Source organism: Cyprinodon tularosa, unplaced genomic scaffold, assembly GCF_016077235.1.
Source record: "Cyprinodon tularosa strain WSP-4 unplaced genomic scaffold, ASM1607723v1 ctg918, whole genome shotgun sequence".
Lineage (NCBI taxonomy): Eukaryota > Metazoa > Chordata > Actinopteri > Cyprinodontiformes > Cyprinodontidae > Cyprinodon > Cyprinodon tularosa.
This window is the reverse complement of record NW_024039694.1, coordinates 354,774-374,139: the sequence shown is the minus strand read 5'-3', so window position 1 is coordinate 374,139 and position 19,366 is coordinate 354,774. Positions and strand designations below refer to the sequence as shown.

Below are 19,366 nucleotides of genomic sequence, written 5' to 3'. Positions count from 1 at the left end.
CCTTTACACTAAGCATGCTTGTAGTGACAGTGGAGAGGAAAATTCCCTTTTAACAGGAAGAAACCTCCAGCAGAACCAGGCTCAGTGTGAGCGGCCATCTGCTGAGGCCGACTGGGGTACAAGGAGACAGAAACAGAAATACAAAAAGCAGCTGTAAAAGACGGCCCCATCCTGGAAACACACAGCCAGGCAGACGAGCTCCGAGCCAGCTCCCATCTCAGAGGATGAATAGAGCACATCCAGCCAGTCACGGTAAGAGAAACAGGACTACACTGGAAAGCAGGCCGATCTCCAGCATCTACTGTAAATAAATTAGTAGTGGGCACAGACTTTTATTTTAAATCTAGATTAATCTCACTGTAATCTTGCAATTAATCTAGATTAATCACTCATTAATGCCAAAGATATTCATGATATGCGTTTACTACCTCTAGAATTTAAAAGAAAAGCTATACTTTCTTTGAGTTTGCAAAATCACACGTAATTTCGTCTTCTTACTTAAGATTTTTAGTCATAAATACTTTTTTTTTCTCATTTCTTACTGTGTTTTTGCTGCAAAAAATAGTGTCCCACTTCCAGTTATTGATGTCCCATTTTAACAATATAGTGTCTCCAAAAATCTGACACATGCATCGCCTCGATCAACTTCTCATCTTCCGCTGTGTGCTGGTCATTTATTCTCCTCATGATAGTTCACCTCGCAGGTAGTTTGTTAGATGGGTCACCTTTGAACGAGCTTGAGTCCTTCAACTACCCTTATGGGCTGGCAGCTTGTGGCTATCCACTAAAAGGAGATAGGTTAGCTTGGCTGATAGAGCTGTGCTTATAGCTGCATCCATGTCAACACATCACGTTCGATGTGGTAATTTCACAGTACGCCTACACAGGTTGTAAGCCCCCAAATATACATCCGCCCTAAAATATCAAGGTTAAAGTCATTGTTAGTTTAGACCCAGCTTCCAACACAACTGTGAGAATAGCTTAACGGTGATATATTTTTTTAATCGCTGATAGCCTGTTGCTAAGGGTCTGGCATTAACGCAGTGTGTTAACACCAATAATGGCCCACCACTAAAATAAATTACAATGTTAAAAGAGTTCCAGCAGATATTCATTTATGGTACTTTTGAATACTTCAATAACTCAATGAAGATATGGCACCCTCTACATATGTTACCTCCACATTGAAAAGAATATTAAAATGTAAAATACATAGAGATTAGTTTGACTGGTCCTAAGCACAGACAAATTAGAAATTCATCTTTTTGGTGATTAAATGCTACTGATGTCAACAGGTTGCAGCAACAATAGCACCCTCTAAGTAAAATTTCTTAAGGGCTGGTTATACTCCCGCAGCAGTGTGTCGCAGTGAGGTTGTCACAGTTATGACATTTTTGATTTATACTCAATATTGAAGTGTGGTCTGCGCTATGCAGAGATGGGAAGTAACGAAGTACAAATACTTCGTTACTGTACTCAAGTAGATTTTTCTGATATTTTTACTTTACTTTACTACTTATTTTTATGGCGACTTTTTACTTCTACTCCTTACATTTTTACACAAATACACTATATTGCCAAAAGTATTTGCTCACCCATCCAAATTATTGGAATCAGGTGTTCCAATCACTTCCATGGCCACAGGTGTATAAATTCAAGCACCTAGGCATGCAGACTGTTTTTACAAACATTTGTGAAAGAATGGGTCGCTCTCAGGAGCTCAGTGAATTCCAGCGTGGAACTGTGATAGGATGCCACCTGTGCAACAAATCCAGTCGTGAAATTTCCTCGCTCCTAAATATTCCACAGTCAACTGTCAGCTGTATTATAAGAAAATGGAAGTGTTTGGGAACGACAGCAACTCAGCCACGAAGTGGTAGGCCACGTAAACTGACGGAGCGGGGTCAGCGGATGCTGACGCGCATAGTGCGAAGAGGTCGCCAACTTTCTGCAGAGTCAATCACTACAGACCTCCAAACTTCATGTGGCCTTCAGATTAGCTCAAGAACAGTGCGCAGAGAGCTTCATGGAATGGGTTTCCATGGTCGAGCAGCTGCATCCAAGCCATACATCACCAAGTGCAATGCAAAGCGTCGGATGCGGTGGTGTAAAGCACGCCGCCACTGGACTCTAGAGCAGTGGAGACGCGTTCTCTGGAGTGACGAATCGTGCTTCTCCATCTGGCAATCTGATGGACGGGTCTGGGTTTGGCGGTTGCCAGGAGAACGGTACTTGTCTGACTGCATTGTGCCAAGTGTAAAGTTTGTTGGAGGGGGGATTATGGTGTGGGGTTGTTTTTCAGGAGCTGGGCTTGGCCCCTTAGTTCCAGTGAAAGGAACTCTGAATGCTTCAGCATCCCAAGACATTTTGGACAATTCCATGCTCCCAACTTTGTGGGAACAGTTTGGAGCTGGCCCCTTCCTCTTCCAACATGACTGTGCACCAGTGCACAAAGCAAGGTCCATAAAGACATGGATGACAGAGTCTGGTGTGGATGAACTTGACTGGCCTGCACAGAGTCCTGACCTCAACCCGATAGAACACCTTTGGGATGAATTAGAGCGGAGACTGAGAGCCAGGCCTTCTCGTCCAACATCAGTGTGCAACCTCACAAATGCGCTTCTGGAAGAATGGTCAAAAATTCCCATAAACACACTCCTAAACCTTGTGGACAGCCTTCCCAGAAGAGTTGAAGCTGTTCTAGCTGCAAAGGGTGGACCGACGTCATATTGAACCCTATGGATTAGGAACGGGATGTCACTTAAGCTCATATGTGAGTCAAGGCAGGTGAGCAAATACTTTTGGCAATATAGTGTATCTGTACTTTCTACTCCTTACATTTTAAAAAATTGGCTCGTTACTTTAGTTTTGAATCATTTCAATGGAGTTACCGTTATTATTTTTCACGTCATCAGTACCAAATTCAATCTAATTGGATGGGAATCTACGTTGCATTTGACGCACCACTACAAGATGAATCGACAGATTCGGCGGTATTCATTCGTGGCAAATCATTGCAGCTTGGTGGCGGTGGCGTTAGCATAGTAGTATGGACGACGAGATGATTGAAAATGAACACAACAGAGATCTAGTCCTATTGGCAGACATCCATTTAAAATGTAGGCAACGGCATGAAAAAAGTGGTTTCTACTTTTAATTTTATACTTTAAGTAAATTTACAAGCCTGTACTTGGTTACTTTTACTTGAGTAAAGAAGTTTAAACAGTACTTCCAGTATTTTTTAACACAAGTATCTGTACTTTTACTCAAGTATGGAAAGTGAGTACTTTTGCCATCTCTGGCGCTATGTTATTTCACGCCACAACGCAAAAGGGGAAAATCACGCTCTATCTGTGGGTCTAGATACGGCAGAGGTGGTGAGGAAGTGGGGGCAAGTTTGTCCGATTATGGAGGGACATGAGGGCAAAAAAGAGCGGGGATCCAAGTGGAAAAAGGGTCCAAGCGTTCTTGCGCACCTCGCTCTACTAGCTGGTCCAACTTCATGAGTCGTTTTCTGCAATGGCGGTCATACAAATAAAACAAGCTGGTAAGGTACCAAACAGGAGACGCATAGTGTAGAGCGGATATAGATTTTACCAATCAGAGGCCTCCTGTCTGCAGCACTGTCTGCGGTCACCTACAATTTGGAAAAGGTGCAACAGAGTGTCTGCGGAAGGGGCGGGGACGTCTCTGCATTCACTGCGACACCTATGCAGACGACCTAGTTTCGAAGTATAAATCAGCCTTTACTATTACCTCTTTCCCATTGAGCGTAACAAATGTTTACATTCGATAAACATGTTGCGGTATCCATTGTTTACTTTCCTGATTCTGTCACTACGGTGACATCGTCAACGTTAAAACTGCATCATGGTGTCACCAGACACCTCAGGTGGGGGAACAGAGGCCACATAGCTTGCCAGCTCGGGTTTAGACACGGCCTTTTTGGCCAATGGGAAGGGATAACCCGGTATTTTCTGTGGGAAAGGGGCTTAATTGAATGAGGTACAACAGAAATGTACAAATCTATTTAAAAGGATATTACATTACATTTTTTTTGTTCTTTTGCAAAATGTAATTTGAAGTTTTATGCTTCATCCTTGCTGTCTGGCATTTTAATTTGTGTCATTGCAGAACTTTTATCAATGGAAAGACTCTCTGGCAACTTCATAGGATCTACTGTATTATTTCAAGGGCTACTAACACACAGGTCTCACCAAAAAACACATACGGGAGGTCGAACCTGTCTCCTTTTTGAATGATTTGAAGGATGCACATTCCCATGATGTTTAAACTTGGTTTTGAAAACTACAAAAGTTCACAATTTTGTAATTCTAACAACTCAGAACAGTATATGTTTAGTCTGATTTAACATTAGGCCTTTTCTGTGGTATATAATGATCAAGATTTAATTCCCTCTGCCGTCGTTATTTAACATTTCTTATCTGTCAGTCAGTGTTTCAGGCTATTAAGTGCTTGTGCAAGTCTGCATGTTACAAAGTAGATGTGAGTTCAGGATTGGAGGTGAAAGTCTAAAGTTAAAGTGTGACAGTGATGAAAAAAGGGGAAGAGAAGACACTAAGCCTGCAGCACCCTATAGGTATGAAAATGGGAACAAAAAAAAAAAAGACATAAAGCAAAGGCCTGGCATATTCATTCAAAGGTTCCAAGAACCTCAGATCAGATTTTAAATAAAGTAAATTATATAATTTATTATGTTCCCAGTTAGAGAACACCCATCTATTTTCTCCCGCTTAGTCCTTTTCAGCGTTGTGGTGGGGCCAGTGTCTATCTCCAGCAATCTATGGGCGAGAGCACATTCACACCTAAGGACCATTTAGATAAGCCAAGTGACCTAACAGTCATGTTTTTGGACTGTAGGAGGAAGGCGGAGTAACCAGAGAGAACCCACTCATTGACGGAGAGAACATGCAAACTCAAAGCATAAAGACCCTGGGCCGGGAATTTAACCCGGAACCTTCTTGCTGCAAGTCAACAGTGCTTCCCACTGCAAACCAGTTAAAGGACACATTCATGCAAATCAATAGTTAAACCTCCTGGTTTTGATGGAAGTGATACTTTAGGCACATTAGTTAGCAATACATGCAGCTAAAGGTTTAAAACCACTGTTGGGGTGAACATGATGAAAATAAGAGAATCTGGAAGTACCTTGGAGTTTGGCTTGACCTTTGAGAAACGATTGCAGACAGTCACATTTAAGCCAGCTGTCTTCAGAGCTGAAATCCTGGCTTCGATGTTTGATATCTTCAAAACAGACACAAAAGTAACACAGATAAAGCCTTTACTGAGTAGTTCATTAAAAACAACATCCATAGAGGTTTGTTATCTTTTTTTAATAGTTACATAATTCTACCCAGTACCTTTAGTTCAGACTGCTGGACCTGAGCTGCTGCAGTGGCCACCTGGTCCTCCAGGAAAGCCAGCTCGGTGTCTGTAGTCCCCCTGCTAATACTCCTGGCACATTGCTCTAACTCCCCCAGCGCCCCCTCCAGGCCATACACAGCTCCAGCAGCCAGGTACACCTGTATAGGGAGTGATAACACTGTTATTCCCCATCTAAAGCCAGGTGGACACAGGTAGGTAGTGCTGTTTCTGTAGCCTACATTCTCCTCCATCTGGGTAAGCCTCTGGTCCAGCCTGCGTGTGTCAGAGCTGCTGGATATGGGAGAGGCACTTATGGACTCAGACGGGGTGTAGCTCTCACCACCAGCCTCTCCAATCAGGTCCTCTGTTGCATTCAAAACCTTCAGCACTTCTGTGGTGATGCTGCACAGCGAAGCCGCTGAATACTTTTGCTTTAGGTGGAAAACAGACGCATATTTAACAATTCATTGGCACAAATAACACAAATAATAAAAAAGTAATTTAAATGTATTCAAGTAAATAATATGGAAACATTCATGTACAAAAACAAAACAGAATTTAAATAAAAAAAGGACAAAAACAATTTTCCAAAAATATTTCCAGCATCAAATCAAAAGAACGTAAAATAGCATTGAAGCAAAAATTATGAGAATAAACGTGAAGATATACATGATCACACAAAAAAAGCAGTTTTGAAACAGTACATTTTTACTTAGTTATGGGAAAAGTTTTTTTTGTGGAGCAAAGTTAAGCTCTTGTATTTAGGAAATCGTAACCTCAAAGCTCTCATGATGGATCGAATGTCGAAACATATATTAATTGTATAAATCATCAAGCAGAAGTTGTCATCAGAGAGTGTAGAAAGAGGAAATAATAACTTGGAATAATTAGGAGAAAGGTGAAAGGAAACTGAGACAAAGCCAGAGAAATGGCTGATTTATTTTCTCGTGTTTTTAGTATCCAAACAATGCGCAAAAGTGTCTTTAATAAAGCAGCTTTTTTTTTTTTTTTTTTTTAAAGGCTCTGTGTGGATCAGGACTTTTTGTCCTTAATTTTTTATAAACAATAGATTTGTTAAGAAAAACTGCTGCCAATAACTTAACCATAAAACAAAATAAAATTTCCTGTTACATGTGATATGAAATTTATGGCGTTAGCATTTACAGTGGTTAAGTGCTGCTTTGGAATAACAGCTGTCAGGGTTAATGGATTTCTTGGCACTTTTGAACTTTATTGATCTCACATTGGAGAAATACACTCTCTGCATTTAACCCATCGACCGTGGGGAGCAGTGGGCTGACATTGTGCAGCACCCAGGGAGCAGTGTGGGGTTAAGGGTCTTGCTCAGGGACCCAGGGTGTCAGTTGCATGCAAAGGGTGTCAATTGCATGCAGCTATTGACACTTAGACCTACCTTCCTCTATCGACCCAGAAATGTAGTTGTTCAGTTCATTTGCTTTAGCTATGCGCGTCCCTAGTGTTGCATTGTGTTGGGCCTATCCGTTGACCACAAAGCACAGGTAAAATATCTCTCCCACCACATTAATGCCTTCAATACCTATAAGTGTTGGGTGCTGGAGTCTGCTTCTCCCTCTAGGTGGAGCCATTAGGCTGTGGTCGGCTTGGAGGGCAGTTTCTGCGCACCTGCCTGTAATCAGCCTCATCTTCTCCAGTATATAAGAGAAGTAGCCTCATCTTCTCCAGTATAAGAGGAGTGGTCTCTACAGATTCTTTAAACCTGAACTTGTCCTCTATGTGTTTTTTACAGGTTACCTCTTGTGCGTTTTTGAAAAGCTTCCTCTGAGGTACTCACTTTCTGAACCGAACCAAAACAAAACTTCAGCTGAAGAAACTCCTGGAAAACCCTCCCTATCCGGCAAGGTACTGCTTCTCTCTCTCTGCCAACAACCTAGAAAGACCAGCCTGCCCTCCAACGACTAGCCCACCTGCGTTCACTGAGAAACCCCCCAGCTCCCAACTCCAGTCCTCCCTGGCGGAAACACCCCACTTATTCAGTAAGCTCCTGTCTGAATCAGCTTGAGTCTAAACCACCCGCTAACCTCCCCTTCTCTGCCTTCATGGCAAGGACGATCCAGCTCCAGTTGCTCCTGCATAATACTATACATTTCTTCTCTGTTTATTGCTATCAGTTTCAAAGGGAAAATAAAACCTTTTGATCTGAAATCCATACTTCTCCCCGTCTGTTATCTGCATCTGGGTCAAATGCCTTGCTTCAAACATGACAATAAGTTGGTGATGATGGATAGATGGATAACTATTGTAGAAGCAATCATACTCTGCTAGCTTTTATAATATGTGATTATTATATATGCATCGCTCAAAAAATAAAGGGAGCACTCCTATATGTGAATGAAAGAAATATTCTCATTCAATACTTTGTTCTGTACAAAGTTAAATTTTTGAAAACAAAATCACATGAAAATCAAAAATGGAATCAAATTTATTAAACTATGGATGCCTGGATTTGGAGTCACTACACTAAAGGCTGATCATACTTTGATGTACAGTAATGTCCTTGTAACAGGTCAAAATGAGGCTCAGTATTATGTGTTGCCTCCGTGTGCCTGTATGACCTCCCTGCTCCTGATGAAGTGGCAGATGGTCTCCTGAGATATCTTATCCCAGACCAGGACTAAAGCATCTGCCAACTTCTTGACTGTCTGTGGTGCAATATGATGTTTGATGGATTGAGACATGATGTCCCAGATGTGTTCAATCTAGGGAATGGGTTCGGCCACTCAGCTCCAATCCACACCATTACCGTACCAATGCCAAACCGGTCATACTGAAGGATGTTACAGGCAGCAGATTGCTCTCCACTGCGTCTCCAGACTCTGTCACGTCTGTCACATTTGCTCAGTGTAAACCTTCTTTCATTTGTGAGGAGCACAGGGCGCCAGTGGAAAATTTACAATCCTGGTGTTCTCCTGCACATGCCAAGTATCCTGCACAGTTTTGGGCTGTGGACAAAACCCTAACCTGTGGAGTTTTAGCCCTCATACCATCCTCATGGATTCACTTTCTGTTTGTGCAGACAAGAACATTTGTGGCCTGCTGGAGGTCATTTAACAGAGACCTGGCAGCGCTCCTCCTGTTCCTCCTTCTACCAAGGTGGATGTATCTGCTGCTGGGTTGCTGCTGGGTTGCTGCTGGGTTGCTGCTGGGTTGTTGCACGAGTGTGAAAGTACCACCAACATTCAAAAGTACATAAAACATCACCCAGAAAGCATTGGTACTGAGAAGTGGTCTGAGGTCTCCTGCAGAACCACTATTGCTAATTGACAAAAATTTCTACCTGTTGTCTGTTCCATATACACAGCAGGTGAAATCGATTGTCAATTAGTGTTGCTTCTTAAATGGACAGTTTGATTTCAAAGAAAGTTGATTTAATCAAAGTTATATTGTGGTTTTTATGTGTTCCCTTTAGTTCCTCTGTCCAGGTTCATATGTTTAGAAGATACACCCAATTATCCAAAAAATATGTCATTAATTTAGCTACATATGCATACACCTAACAACTTGTCTTAAACTGCTGCTTAATATTTAGGGAACTGTTGAACGTCATGTTTTCTTGTATTTTGTATTATCAAGAGTGATTACAATTGTTAGCCTGTCATAGTTTTATCACCGGGTAGCAAGAAGTCCAGGATATTTTTTTTTGTTTGCAGATATTCTAATAATCTAATAAGTGGTATAAATATAACAAAAACTTACAAATATTTGTGACACTAAGGATTTTGTAAAAAATATTTTTCCTTATTTTTTTTTCTCTCCACTGAATAGGTTTACCTGTGGCGCCAATCCATGTAAAGGGGAAGTGAGAGGGTCATAAATGATCAGCAAAGATGTTAATTAAAGAAGCTTGCATTGAATGGAAAGAAAGACATGTGATCAATAATGATTAAATCACCAGGTGACACTTTGGTTAATGGCATCTAAGGCATATCGATCCTGTTTTAAGGAAGTGCGATTCTCCAAAAGGTGCTTTGAGGTAATGTTACAAGAGACAGGTACACAGATGAAAACCTAATAAAAGAGGTGGTATCTTTTCTTCCATCAGTATTCAGTGATCTTAGATATAAAGAACAGCAGAAAAGGACAATCTGAGATAGGTATCGATCTGAACCAGTCAATAGTCGTATGAAAATGTCCTCATCTACTGAGAAGAGCCAGGATCAAACAGCCGACATATGCACAGTTGTTTCTATTTGTACTTTTATTCTGTGACTCATCTACTGGTCGTGTTCATGAATTTCTAAAAGGAACACAGACCTGCAGCTCTGCACGTAGCTTCTTCAACCGATTCCTTCTAACCATCTGAGGAACATATTTTCAAACTTAGTCACCACTGCAAAGTTAAACAAAATACCTGCAGCTACAATAATCCAACAACCGTTAAATGTGCAGATACAACACATTTTTCGAGTAGTTTATTTCTCTACTTTTTTCCCTAATTCTTATGCCCCCTTATGCTACTGGTATCAATGTGCCCCACTTGTTTGATTCACTTGTATTTATATTTTTACAAAAATACAAACCTCTTGTTTGTTCGAGAACATGCTGAGGATGACGCAAACTAGAAATTTAGTGGATAATTACATCAGCTGTGCAGCCACACAATATACTGTAGAAGAGTCACTACTTATAGTTTAATCTAATAAAATCCAAGCTGGATTTTTAAATGGTGCACATTTGAAAAAAATACAAATGAAAAATATAGACTAAATAGACCAAATTCTGGAAAAAATCAGTGACGCTACAATGTTTTCTGCCCCAGTGACTTCCTAATGGGGGACAAGAAAACCGACATAAATAGATCTCACTGGTAAATGTGCCATTCACAACGTAAGAAGTAACCGTGACTCATAAGAGCATTCATAATGGATCTGCCAAACGACAAACGCTGATCCTCATTTTTCTGATTTATCTGTGTGTGAGGATGTTTGTACCTGACTTTGTGCTGGTTTAGTCAGATTTGCTGGATTACAGCTATTAATCCAAGCGGCCATAGCTAGCATTTTTAATCAGTGTCCTTGATCAAAAGGTATTTTATTCTATTTGGGAAGTTTCTTCTTGTGTTACATTCCAGATGTGTAACAGGAGATGTTCCCGTTTGCAGCAGTTCAGTTTGTTGCTGTCAGACAGCTGTGCTGTTCTCTTCATCTCTGAAGGGAAAACTCAAAGAAAAGCACCTTGTAAACTGACTCATTCCTTGTTCTTCATTTCCATTCGGACATTTCCCAACCTTGAAGGTCCATGTATTTTATTGTGTTTTTATGTGCCACACATACAGAGTGATGCCTTGTTAGTGGAAGAAAAATGATTCATCAGTTTCAAAATGCTTTTACAAATACAAATCTGAATGGCATATTTTGCATTTCTGCATGCCTCAATCTGACAGCCTTGAATAAAAACCTGAGAATGACCGTCGGTGAGTATTTCTCTGAAGGGGAAGCATCAGACTGGGAGCATAATGAACATCTTTACAGGTCCTTCTCAAAATATAAGCATATTGTGATAAATTATTTTTCATAATGTAATGATCAAACTTGAACATTCATATATTTTAGATTTATTCCACACTAAATGAAATATTGCAGGTTTTTTCAAATTCCTATCTCACAAAATTAGCATATTTCATCTGACCAATAAAAAAGTCAACATTCAAATAATTATGTACAGTTATGTATTCAATACTTGGTCGGGAATCCTTTTGCAGAAATTACTGCTTCAATGCGGCGTGGCATGGAGGCCTGTGGCACTGCTGAGGTGTTATGGAGGCCCAGGATGCTTCGATAGCAGCCTTTACCTCATCCACAGTGTTGGGTCTTGCTTCTCTCAACATTTCTTCACAATATCACACAGATTCTCTATGGGGTTCAGGTAAGGAGAGTTGGCAGGCAAATTGAGCACAATGATACCATGGTCAGTAAACCATTTACCCGTGGTTTTGAAAAATTAAATCTTCATCTCCATAAAGCTTTTCAACAGATGGAAGCATGAAGTGCTCCAACATCTACTGATAGCTAGCTGCATTGACCCTGCCCTTGATAGAAAACAGTGGACCAACACCAGCAGCTGACATGGCACCACAGACCGTCACTGACTGTGGGTACTTGACACTAGACTTCTGGCATTTCCTTCTCCCCAGTCTTCCTCTAGACTCTGGTACCTTGATTTCATCCAAAAAAAGCACATGAGACCACTGAGCAACAGTCCAGTGTTGCTTCTCTGTAGCCCAGATCAGGCGCCTCTACTGCTGTTCCAGGTTCGAAAGTGGCTTAACCTGCGGCACCTGTAGCCGCATAACAGCCTATTCATTCAGAAATATCTTTCTGTGTCATACCCTCTTGCTTTAGGGTGTCAATGATGGCCTTCTGGACAGCAGTCAGGTTGGCAGTCTTACCCATGATTGGGGTTTTGAGTGAAATCTTTTGCAGGTGTATAGAGTTAATTTATGGATTCAGATGATTAGGTGCATAGCTAGTTTAGAGACCTTTTTCATGATATGCTAATTTTGTGAGATAGGAATTTTGGGTTTTCATGAGCTGTATGCCAAAATCATCCGTATTAAGACAATAAAAGACCTGAAATATTTCAGCTAGTGTGCAATCAAGCTAAAATATATGAATGTTCACGTTTTATCATTACATTATGGAAAATAATTAACTTTATCACAATATGCAAATATTTTGAGAAGGACCTGTATTTGTCATTGTACAAATTTGCATGGAGCTAGGAGGGCAAATCTGAATGTAAACCTGTCTGAATCTTAAAAACGGGTTTATCTTAAGGTTCCAGCAGGGCAAAAATCTTAAACATAAAACCCACTATGATGGAGGAGCAGGGTTTTCGGTAGTTATGTATAAACATATGAAAAGGGTTAGTCGGTATGAATACTTCTGCAACGCAGTGTGCATAAAATAAAAGGTTGAATACTTTGGTTGGGGAGTAATTCACACATAACAAGAATGAATGGACACATGACTGTGATTCATTTTGACCTTTCGAGGCTTTCATTAATAAAAAGGTCTCCCACAGAAAAGGGCTGCTGACTCAAACCCACAATTGCTTTTCGCCATGCTCGTTTACAATGCGAATGAAACATTTTGTCCCAGTAGACCAGATATTTGAGTCTTTAGCCGTATCTTCTTACAAAAACCAGAGGAGGTTTTTCCCTCTCCTGCTTCTCAGTGACCTCACCTGCTGTATGACAGAAGAGAGCAACTGAAGCTTCTGCTGTTGTTCAAAGTCATTCTGTCCCACCTGCTTCAAACACAGACACACATAGAGAAACACAGAGCGCAAATAAAACCAGCCAAGCGAAACATATCAAAGCAGCAAGCTCACAGCGTGACGTAAACAGTGTGGTTACCACTAAAAGGCTGCATTAACGGAAGACGTTTAGGACAAAACAGACAGAGCATGCCAGAGACAGAGAATGGCTTAAAAATTGAGGAAAATTAAACCCAAAGTGTGCATCATCTCTACTCTCACCTGGTTGTTTGACAGCCCCCCCTCCTGGGAAGAAGGTGTAACAGCAGGTGAACTTGCGCTGGATCCACTCCTCTTTGCACCACCTTTCTGTGCTGCTTCCTTCTCTCCATCTTTTTTACGCTGTTTCTTACTCACTCTGTTAACCTCTCCTCTTTTCTGCTCTTTCTCAACTACTTTCTCTACAAAACTCTCTGCTCTTTTCTCCAACACTCTCTCCTGAACTCTCCTTTCCTCTCTTACTGAGGCACTCTTCGTTAACCTGGTAGCCCTTTGCCCATTTACTTGTTCCATCACTTCACTTTCTTTCTCTCTCTTGACACTCGTACGCAGTCTTTGCTTCTCTGTTTGCTTTGGTCTTGGCTTATCTCTGTGATTCTCATTGTCTTTTTCCATCAGCTTGTCCTCTTCATCAGATGAGGAGCTGTCTTTGCTGTTCCCTCGGCTGACCAGCTCACTGATCCGGGACCGAATCTCTTCTTCCAGGTGATCTCCAGAACCTGATCCAGGCCTGGAGCCCCTATATACTATTTCTGACTCCGGGGCCACTGAGCTGGACTGAGCAGCGTTCGGGGATGGAGAATTTGGAGCTACAACATCCAAGACCCCTGCTTCCACAGTCATTGCATCTAGTTTGAGGGGATCTGGAGCAATTAGTGGTGCTGAGTTACTGTCATGCCCTGGCTGCTCTTCACTTAAGCCTCTTTTCAGCAGGGCGTTGAGTAGAAAACCACTGTTCTCCTAAACAAAGCAGACAGGCAAAGCAAGATGTAACTAAGTTATCCATTATTTAAAATGATTTGGTCTACTAAAAAGAATTATAGAAACTTTTTTGGCTTCACATATTTGTAAACTAAACTATTTCTTTTTGACACAGCATTGATATTAGACAAGATAAAAATATAAGATATTTTACCTGTGCTAAAGGGTAAATGGACTGTGCATGGTCCTGGCCTCCAGGCTTGTTCTGCTCCGTTGATGACTCCTTTTTGCTTTTCCTTCGTCTCCGTGATCTTCGGACACACTGCCTGTCTTCTGCCTCGCTGCTGTCACCCATTATCTGCAAAAAAAAAATAAAGTTGCCATTTTAATTTCTCTTCGGAATCACATCAGGACACATTTGAATAAAGTATTCTTTTAAATAACTACAGGAGATGTCAAAAATGGTTAGCATCCCAGTGGAACATTGTTTTATTTTATCAAAATGAGACTTTCATTAACTATTTCAACCATTTTTAAACGTTACACACTTTTCTATTGTTGCAGGTTTTTGAGAAGCCTGCAGCTTCATTTATCCAGACAATTTTAATTATTATAGGCTTTAGTCCTTCCTAATAAGGTAAACATTTCTCAGATTGCTGAAAGGCGGAATTGTGGTATCCTGCAGTGCGTGTGACTGTACTAATGTTTTTTTTTTTTATACCTTTAATTTGTCACAAAAAAAAGAAATAAAACAAGTTTAAGTCATAAAAAGACAAATTTTTATGTCAGTAACTAGTAACTAGCCCTTTTTAAAATCAGTTTTTTAGCTTGCATAGAGGCAGAGCTCCATGCTGTCAGGTGCTCTGGCTGCTGACTCAGCTGGAGTTAGATTTCTCCTCTAAACACAGTCATGATGTCTGCCAGTCAGTCCTTCATTTTACATAAATTGCTTTGTCACAAAAAGCAGTTTTAGGAAGTTTTAAGCAAGAAAGTGCTTGCTTAAACTAACTGCACTTTCTATGTGCCGTTAGTTCATTGAGTTCATGAGCCTTTTTTCAATTGTGCCTTCAGAGCTGCAAGGCTCAGCAGACTGGCTGCCAGGACAGTACGCTAATTGGACAGCAGCACTAATAATCCACAGTTATAGCTGCCTTAACTTCCATCCATCCATTTTCTTTACACGCTTAATCCCAAGTGGGGTCGCGAGGGATGCTGGTGCCTATCTCCCAACTGTTTATGGGCAAGAGGTAGGGTACACTCTGGACAGGTCGCCAGTCCATCGCAGGGCAACAAAGAGGAAAACCACACATAAGGACACTTTAGAGAAGCCAATTAAGAAGATGCAAACTCCATGCAGAAAGACCCCAGGCCAGAAATTGAACCCAGAACCTTCTTGCTGCAAGGCAGCAGTGCTACCCACTGCGCTACTGAGCAGCCTGGAACCAAACCAATAAAACTAGAAAACAGAAAAACATGGTTCAAAGTGAAACTGAAAACTCAAAATAAAAATTAAACAGAACCAAGACCATGACAGCATATACTGTCAACTTATAAGTTCAGATATACTTTATGATGGATGCAAATAAATAAGCTTTTTAGATTTTGTTTTGTGGATGACTAAAAATAGTTTAATGTATAAAGAAATTTTATTTTCCTTCTACCCCACAATGATGCACTCCTTTGTGTTTTTCTAATAATGAAATCTAATTAATCCACATAATAATTGTGCTTGTGTTAAAGAATATAATATAGGTATAAACGTTTTGCAAAGTGCTGTGTCACTTTATATATTACACTGCAAAAACAATCCAGAAATAAGTAAAAAATGGCTTAAATTAAGTATATTTAGCCTTAATTTGAGCAGGTAAATAAGATGATTTGCCAATGGAATGAGTATTTTCACTCTTAAAATAAGATAGTTAGATAATATTTACTTGAAATAAGACGATAAAATAGTTTTTTCTTATTTTAAAAGGAAATTGTCTTGTTCCATTGGCAAAGTGTCTTACTTATCTCCTCAAATCAAGGAAAAACACACTTATTTTAAGAAAAAATAACTTATTGAGATTTATATTTTTTGCAGTGTACAATGAAATTAAGGAACATAAGGCACACAGGGCTGATCCTTGTCAAAGAGTCGTCCCTCTGCTCCAAATTAAGTTATGCTTACTTTCACCCAAGGGTCAAAGTCAAGGTACTAACAAGGCAGAAAGGATGGAGCACCAGGCTTGTGTCAGCCTTTGTCATTTGTTACTTCATTAAATTGAGTTATTGAAAAGCTGACCAGCCAGGGGCAGATCACCTCTACGACTGTTTCAAGATCATATACATGGAAAATTATGCAAGAGCACAGGATTTTTCTGGACCAATATGCAAAAATGGACTAAAGTAAAAAAAAAAAAAGCGAAAAATGAAAGCGATGCATGCTAGCATGATCACATTAAAAGTTTGAATGTACATGGATTTTTCACTCTATGAATTGATCTATTTTCTGTTTAATTAACCATGGAGTTTGTATTGACTATATTTATCTAGTACAATATTTTGATCAAAACTGTAGCAGATAGCATAGATTACTAAAATATTTTACACTGCTTTAGTTAGCATAAGAAAGAGAAATTAAGTTATTGATTCAAGCTCATTTTAATAGAAATTGTTTATTAATGTGATTCTAGTGCAGAGATGGAATATATATGGACTTAAAGCTTTTTTTGTGTTGCAGTTTTTTTTATATGATATTTAACTGTTTTTATTTAAAAAAAAAAGTAAATGTATTAATTAGTTCAAGCCATTATGAAGCAACAATTCTGGTGCTAAAAAAATTAAAATGTCAAATAATTATTGACCCTTCCCTGCTTATAGATAGAGTGCAGTTTATTCATAGAGGAGTTTAAGCAGTAACATGACTCTGAGGCTGGTCATCCACTACTATTCATCAAATAAAGCAGGAACGAAAATACTGTAAAGGGGGCAAAAAGAGAGTAATATTTAATCTATACAGACTGGGAGGGAGGAGTAAAACCAGTTATGGGCTCTTATTGCCACCACCTGCTGGACTCAAAGTGTAGTGCTGTTTCCCCTTATAGTGATTTAACTAAATGCCCAGAAGCCTTTCAGTGTAATGACAACTACAGCAGGCTGAGGGATTCTCTGGGGTTCGTTAGCCTGATGCCTTTTAGGGCTCAGGGCCTTTTAGTGGAAAAGATTATCTGTACCAGGGGTCACCAACTGTTATAAGACAGAGGGCTACTTCATGGGTACTGAGTCATAGAAAGGGCTACCAATACTGACCAATGAACTGAAAGGGGCCAGGGTTCACCTAAACTTCATACATAATAAACAGATTTGTGTTTCTTTTCATTTCTAATTTTCTTTTAGATACTGTAATTTTGAAATCTCTATAAATCCTCAAATGCTGTATGAGATTAATACGATGAAATGCTCTATAAATGATTAAAAAAAGAGAACTAACAGAATGAAATAACATTACAAACTTTGTCCAGTGATTAATTGTTCTGTTTCAGAAGATGCTGAATTCTCCTGATTTGGTCCTGGAGGGGCCGTTGGTGCCCGCGGGCACAGTGTTGGTGACCCCTACTCTCTACTGTGATGGCATCAGCCTTTTATCATTCAATTTGGAAAAATAACAACTCTACCTTAGCTGAATCTTTTTAGCCATTAGCTCATTGTCATAGTTTGCTGAAAGGTTACAAGCGAACAGCAAACCATTCTTGTTTTTCAAATTTACCACCAGTTTTTAGAGTCTATAGAGTAAAAATGAAAAATCACCTTGGGGTTAAAGTTAACGTCCAGTGCCTCTGTGTGGGGTAAGTATGGAGATAAGCTCTGCTGAAAGTGCTGTTGGTACAGCAGCTGTTGATGAGGGTGCAGGTGAGAGTCGGGTGCTCCTTTCTTCCTCGACAAGTTGTGAGTTGGTTTGCGAGGACATGCAGACAGCACTGATGAAGCCTCTGAGTCTGAGTTGAGGGTCTCTGTGTTAGTGTACAAGCCAGAGGATGGCGAGGTAACGGGAGGGTGCTGGGTGTAAGTCCACTCAGGGTCGTGCTGCGAGTCCGTGTAGTAAGTCTCATCTGACAATTTGCGCTGAAACTGTTTGAGGGCCGCGCCCCAGCCACCTTCATCCACCTCTTCTGAGTTAGATCCCATCTCGTCATAAGCAGAGACCACGCTGGACTCTTTCTCCAGCACGCTGAACACTAAGCTCTTCCTCTTGGTGAGCAGGCTCGGTCGGGAAAGCTGAGAACTGTGGAGAGCAATCCAGTTCCCATCTGGGCTCTGCAACACCGACGATGTACCTGGAAGCACAGATTTCAAATATTTAAAGTGTTACATTATTTTCAAACGCTCATGGAATAAACGTCTGAAAAGTGTGGCATGCTTCGTAGTTAACACCCTGAGTGCTTTTTAGAACCTCTTTTTGCAGGAGGCAGATGCTTCCAGTGGAATTTAGAAAATCAAAAAAAAATATTAATGTGAAATGTTAAAGGAATTAGGTGATCTGGTTCTACACAACAAGCAAACATACAGTAAACAATACATTCGGTAATTTAAAATTCCAAATTCAATTGAAATTAATTCAGTACTTTGAATGAAGCCTTCTAATACATCTATATGGTACAGTGTTAACTATTACATTGTAGCTCTAACTATATGTAGCTCCGATGTTCTGGCAGACTACCTGATACTTAGCTCTACCGCCACCTGATGATCAAACCGCCATCATTTCTTATTGTGCATATGTTCAAGCACTGCAAAAACGATCTAGAAATAAGTAAAAAATTCCTTAATTAAATGTATTCACCCTTAATTCGAGTAGGTAAATGAGAAAGTTTGCCAATGGAATGAGTAATTTTACTCTTAAAACAAGATAATTAGATAATATACACTTGAAATAAGACAATGCAATAGTGTTTTCTTATTTTAAGTGTAAATTGTCTGGTTCTATTGGCAGAATGTCTCTTTTACCTCCTTAATTCAAGAACAAATGCACTTATTTTAAGAAAAAAATGACTTATGTAGATTTAGATTTTTTGCAGTGAGGCAATTTGGATCAGCTGATCAGAAAAGCCAGCTCTTTGATTGGAGGCCCTCTGGATTCAGTGCAGGAGGTGAGAAACAAAAAGATCCTAACTCATGTAACATCTCGGTTGGACAATGTTTCCCACCCCATGCATGAAGCTGTTGCTGAACTGGAAAGCTCCTTTAATGGCAGACTGCTGCACCCTAAATGCACCAGGGAGTGTTATCACAGATCCTTCCTCCCCACGTAGCTGCAAGACTCTATAACCATCACTGTTCCAAACAACCTAATTAAGTTGTCACATTAATGCTGATTTTTACATGGTTTCTGTCTTAGTTAAGTAACAAGCTGCTGTCTTTTTTGGGCATTTCTGGTGTTGCTGCTATTTTCCAGCAACACCAGAAACATCCATTACTGTAAAAATGTCCAGAGTGGTTTATTGCTTATATATTCTCCAGCTAGAGAGTATTTATATTACATAAACACTGTGCAGTACAGTATTTTGTTTATTTTCTTAATTTGTCACTTATTCTGTTAATTTATAAACTTTTCTAAGGTCCACATTGTGTGACCACTTCTGCTAAACTTTTGTTGCTGCTGTAACACCACAATTCCCCTTTGTTGGACAATAATGGGATTTTCTATTCTATTCTATTTGCTTCGTCATTTTTATGCCATACAGGCCATTTTTTCAGCCAACAACATTTAGTTTCATCTGACCAG

General features: G+C 40.0%; 1 protein-coding gene across 6 annotated transcripts in view; it reads right to left on the bottom strand.

Moving 5' to 3' along the window:
• The window catches only part of LOC119776187 (myosin VIIA and Rab interacting protein), a 193,188-nt gene that overhangs the window by 8,879 nt on the left and 164,943 nt on the right, over nt 1-19,366 (bottom strand). For 3 of the 6 annotated variants that reach the window (XM_038274471.1, XM_038274468.1, XM_038274469.1), the window contains exons 10-16: nt 17,392-17,918; nt 13,817-13,960; nt 12,904-13,641; nt 12,610-12,675; nt 5,625-5,816; nt 5,382-5,543; nt 5,170-5,265 (exon numbers count right to left, since the gene is read on the bottom strand). In XM_038274471.1, the coding sequence (XP_038130399.1) occupies nt 5,170-5,265; nt 5,382-5,543; nt 5,625-5,816; nt 12,610-12,675; nt 12,904-13,641; nt 13,817-13,960; nt 17,392-17,918 (1,925 nt within the window). Of the gene's footprint in view, nt 1-5,169; nt 5,266-5,381; nt 5,544-5,624; nt 5,817-12,609; nt 12,792-12,903; nt 13,642-13,816; nt 13,961-17,391; nt 17,919-19,366 lie in introns of those variants that run through there. The other 3 variants (XM_038274470.1, XM_038274472.1, XM_038274474.1) reach the window with 3 other exon arrangements.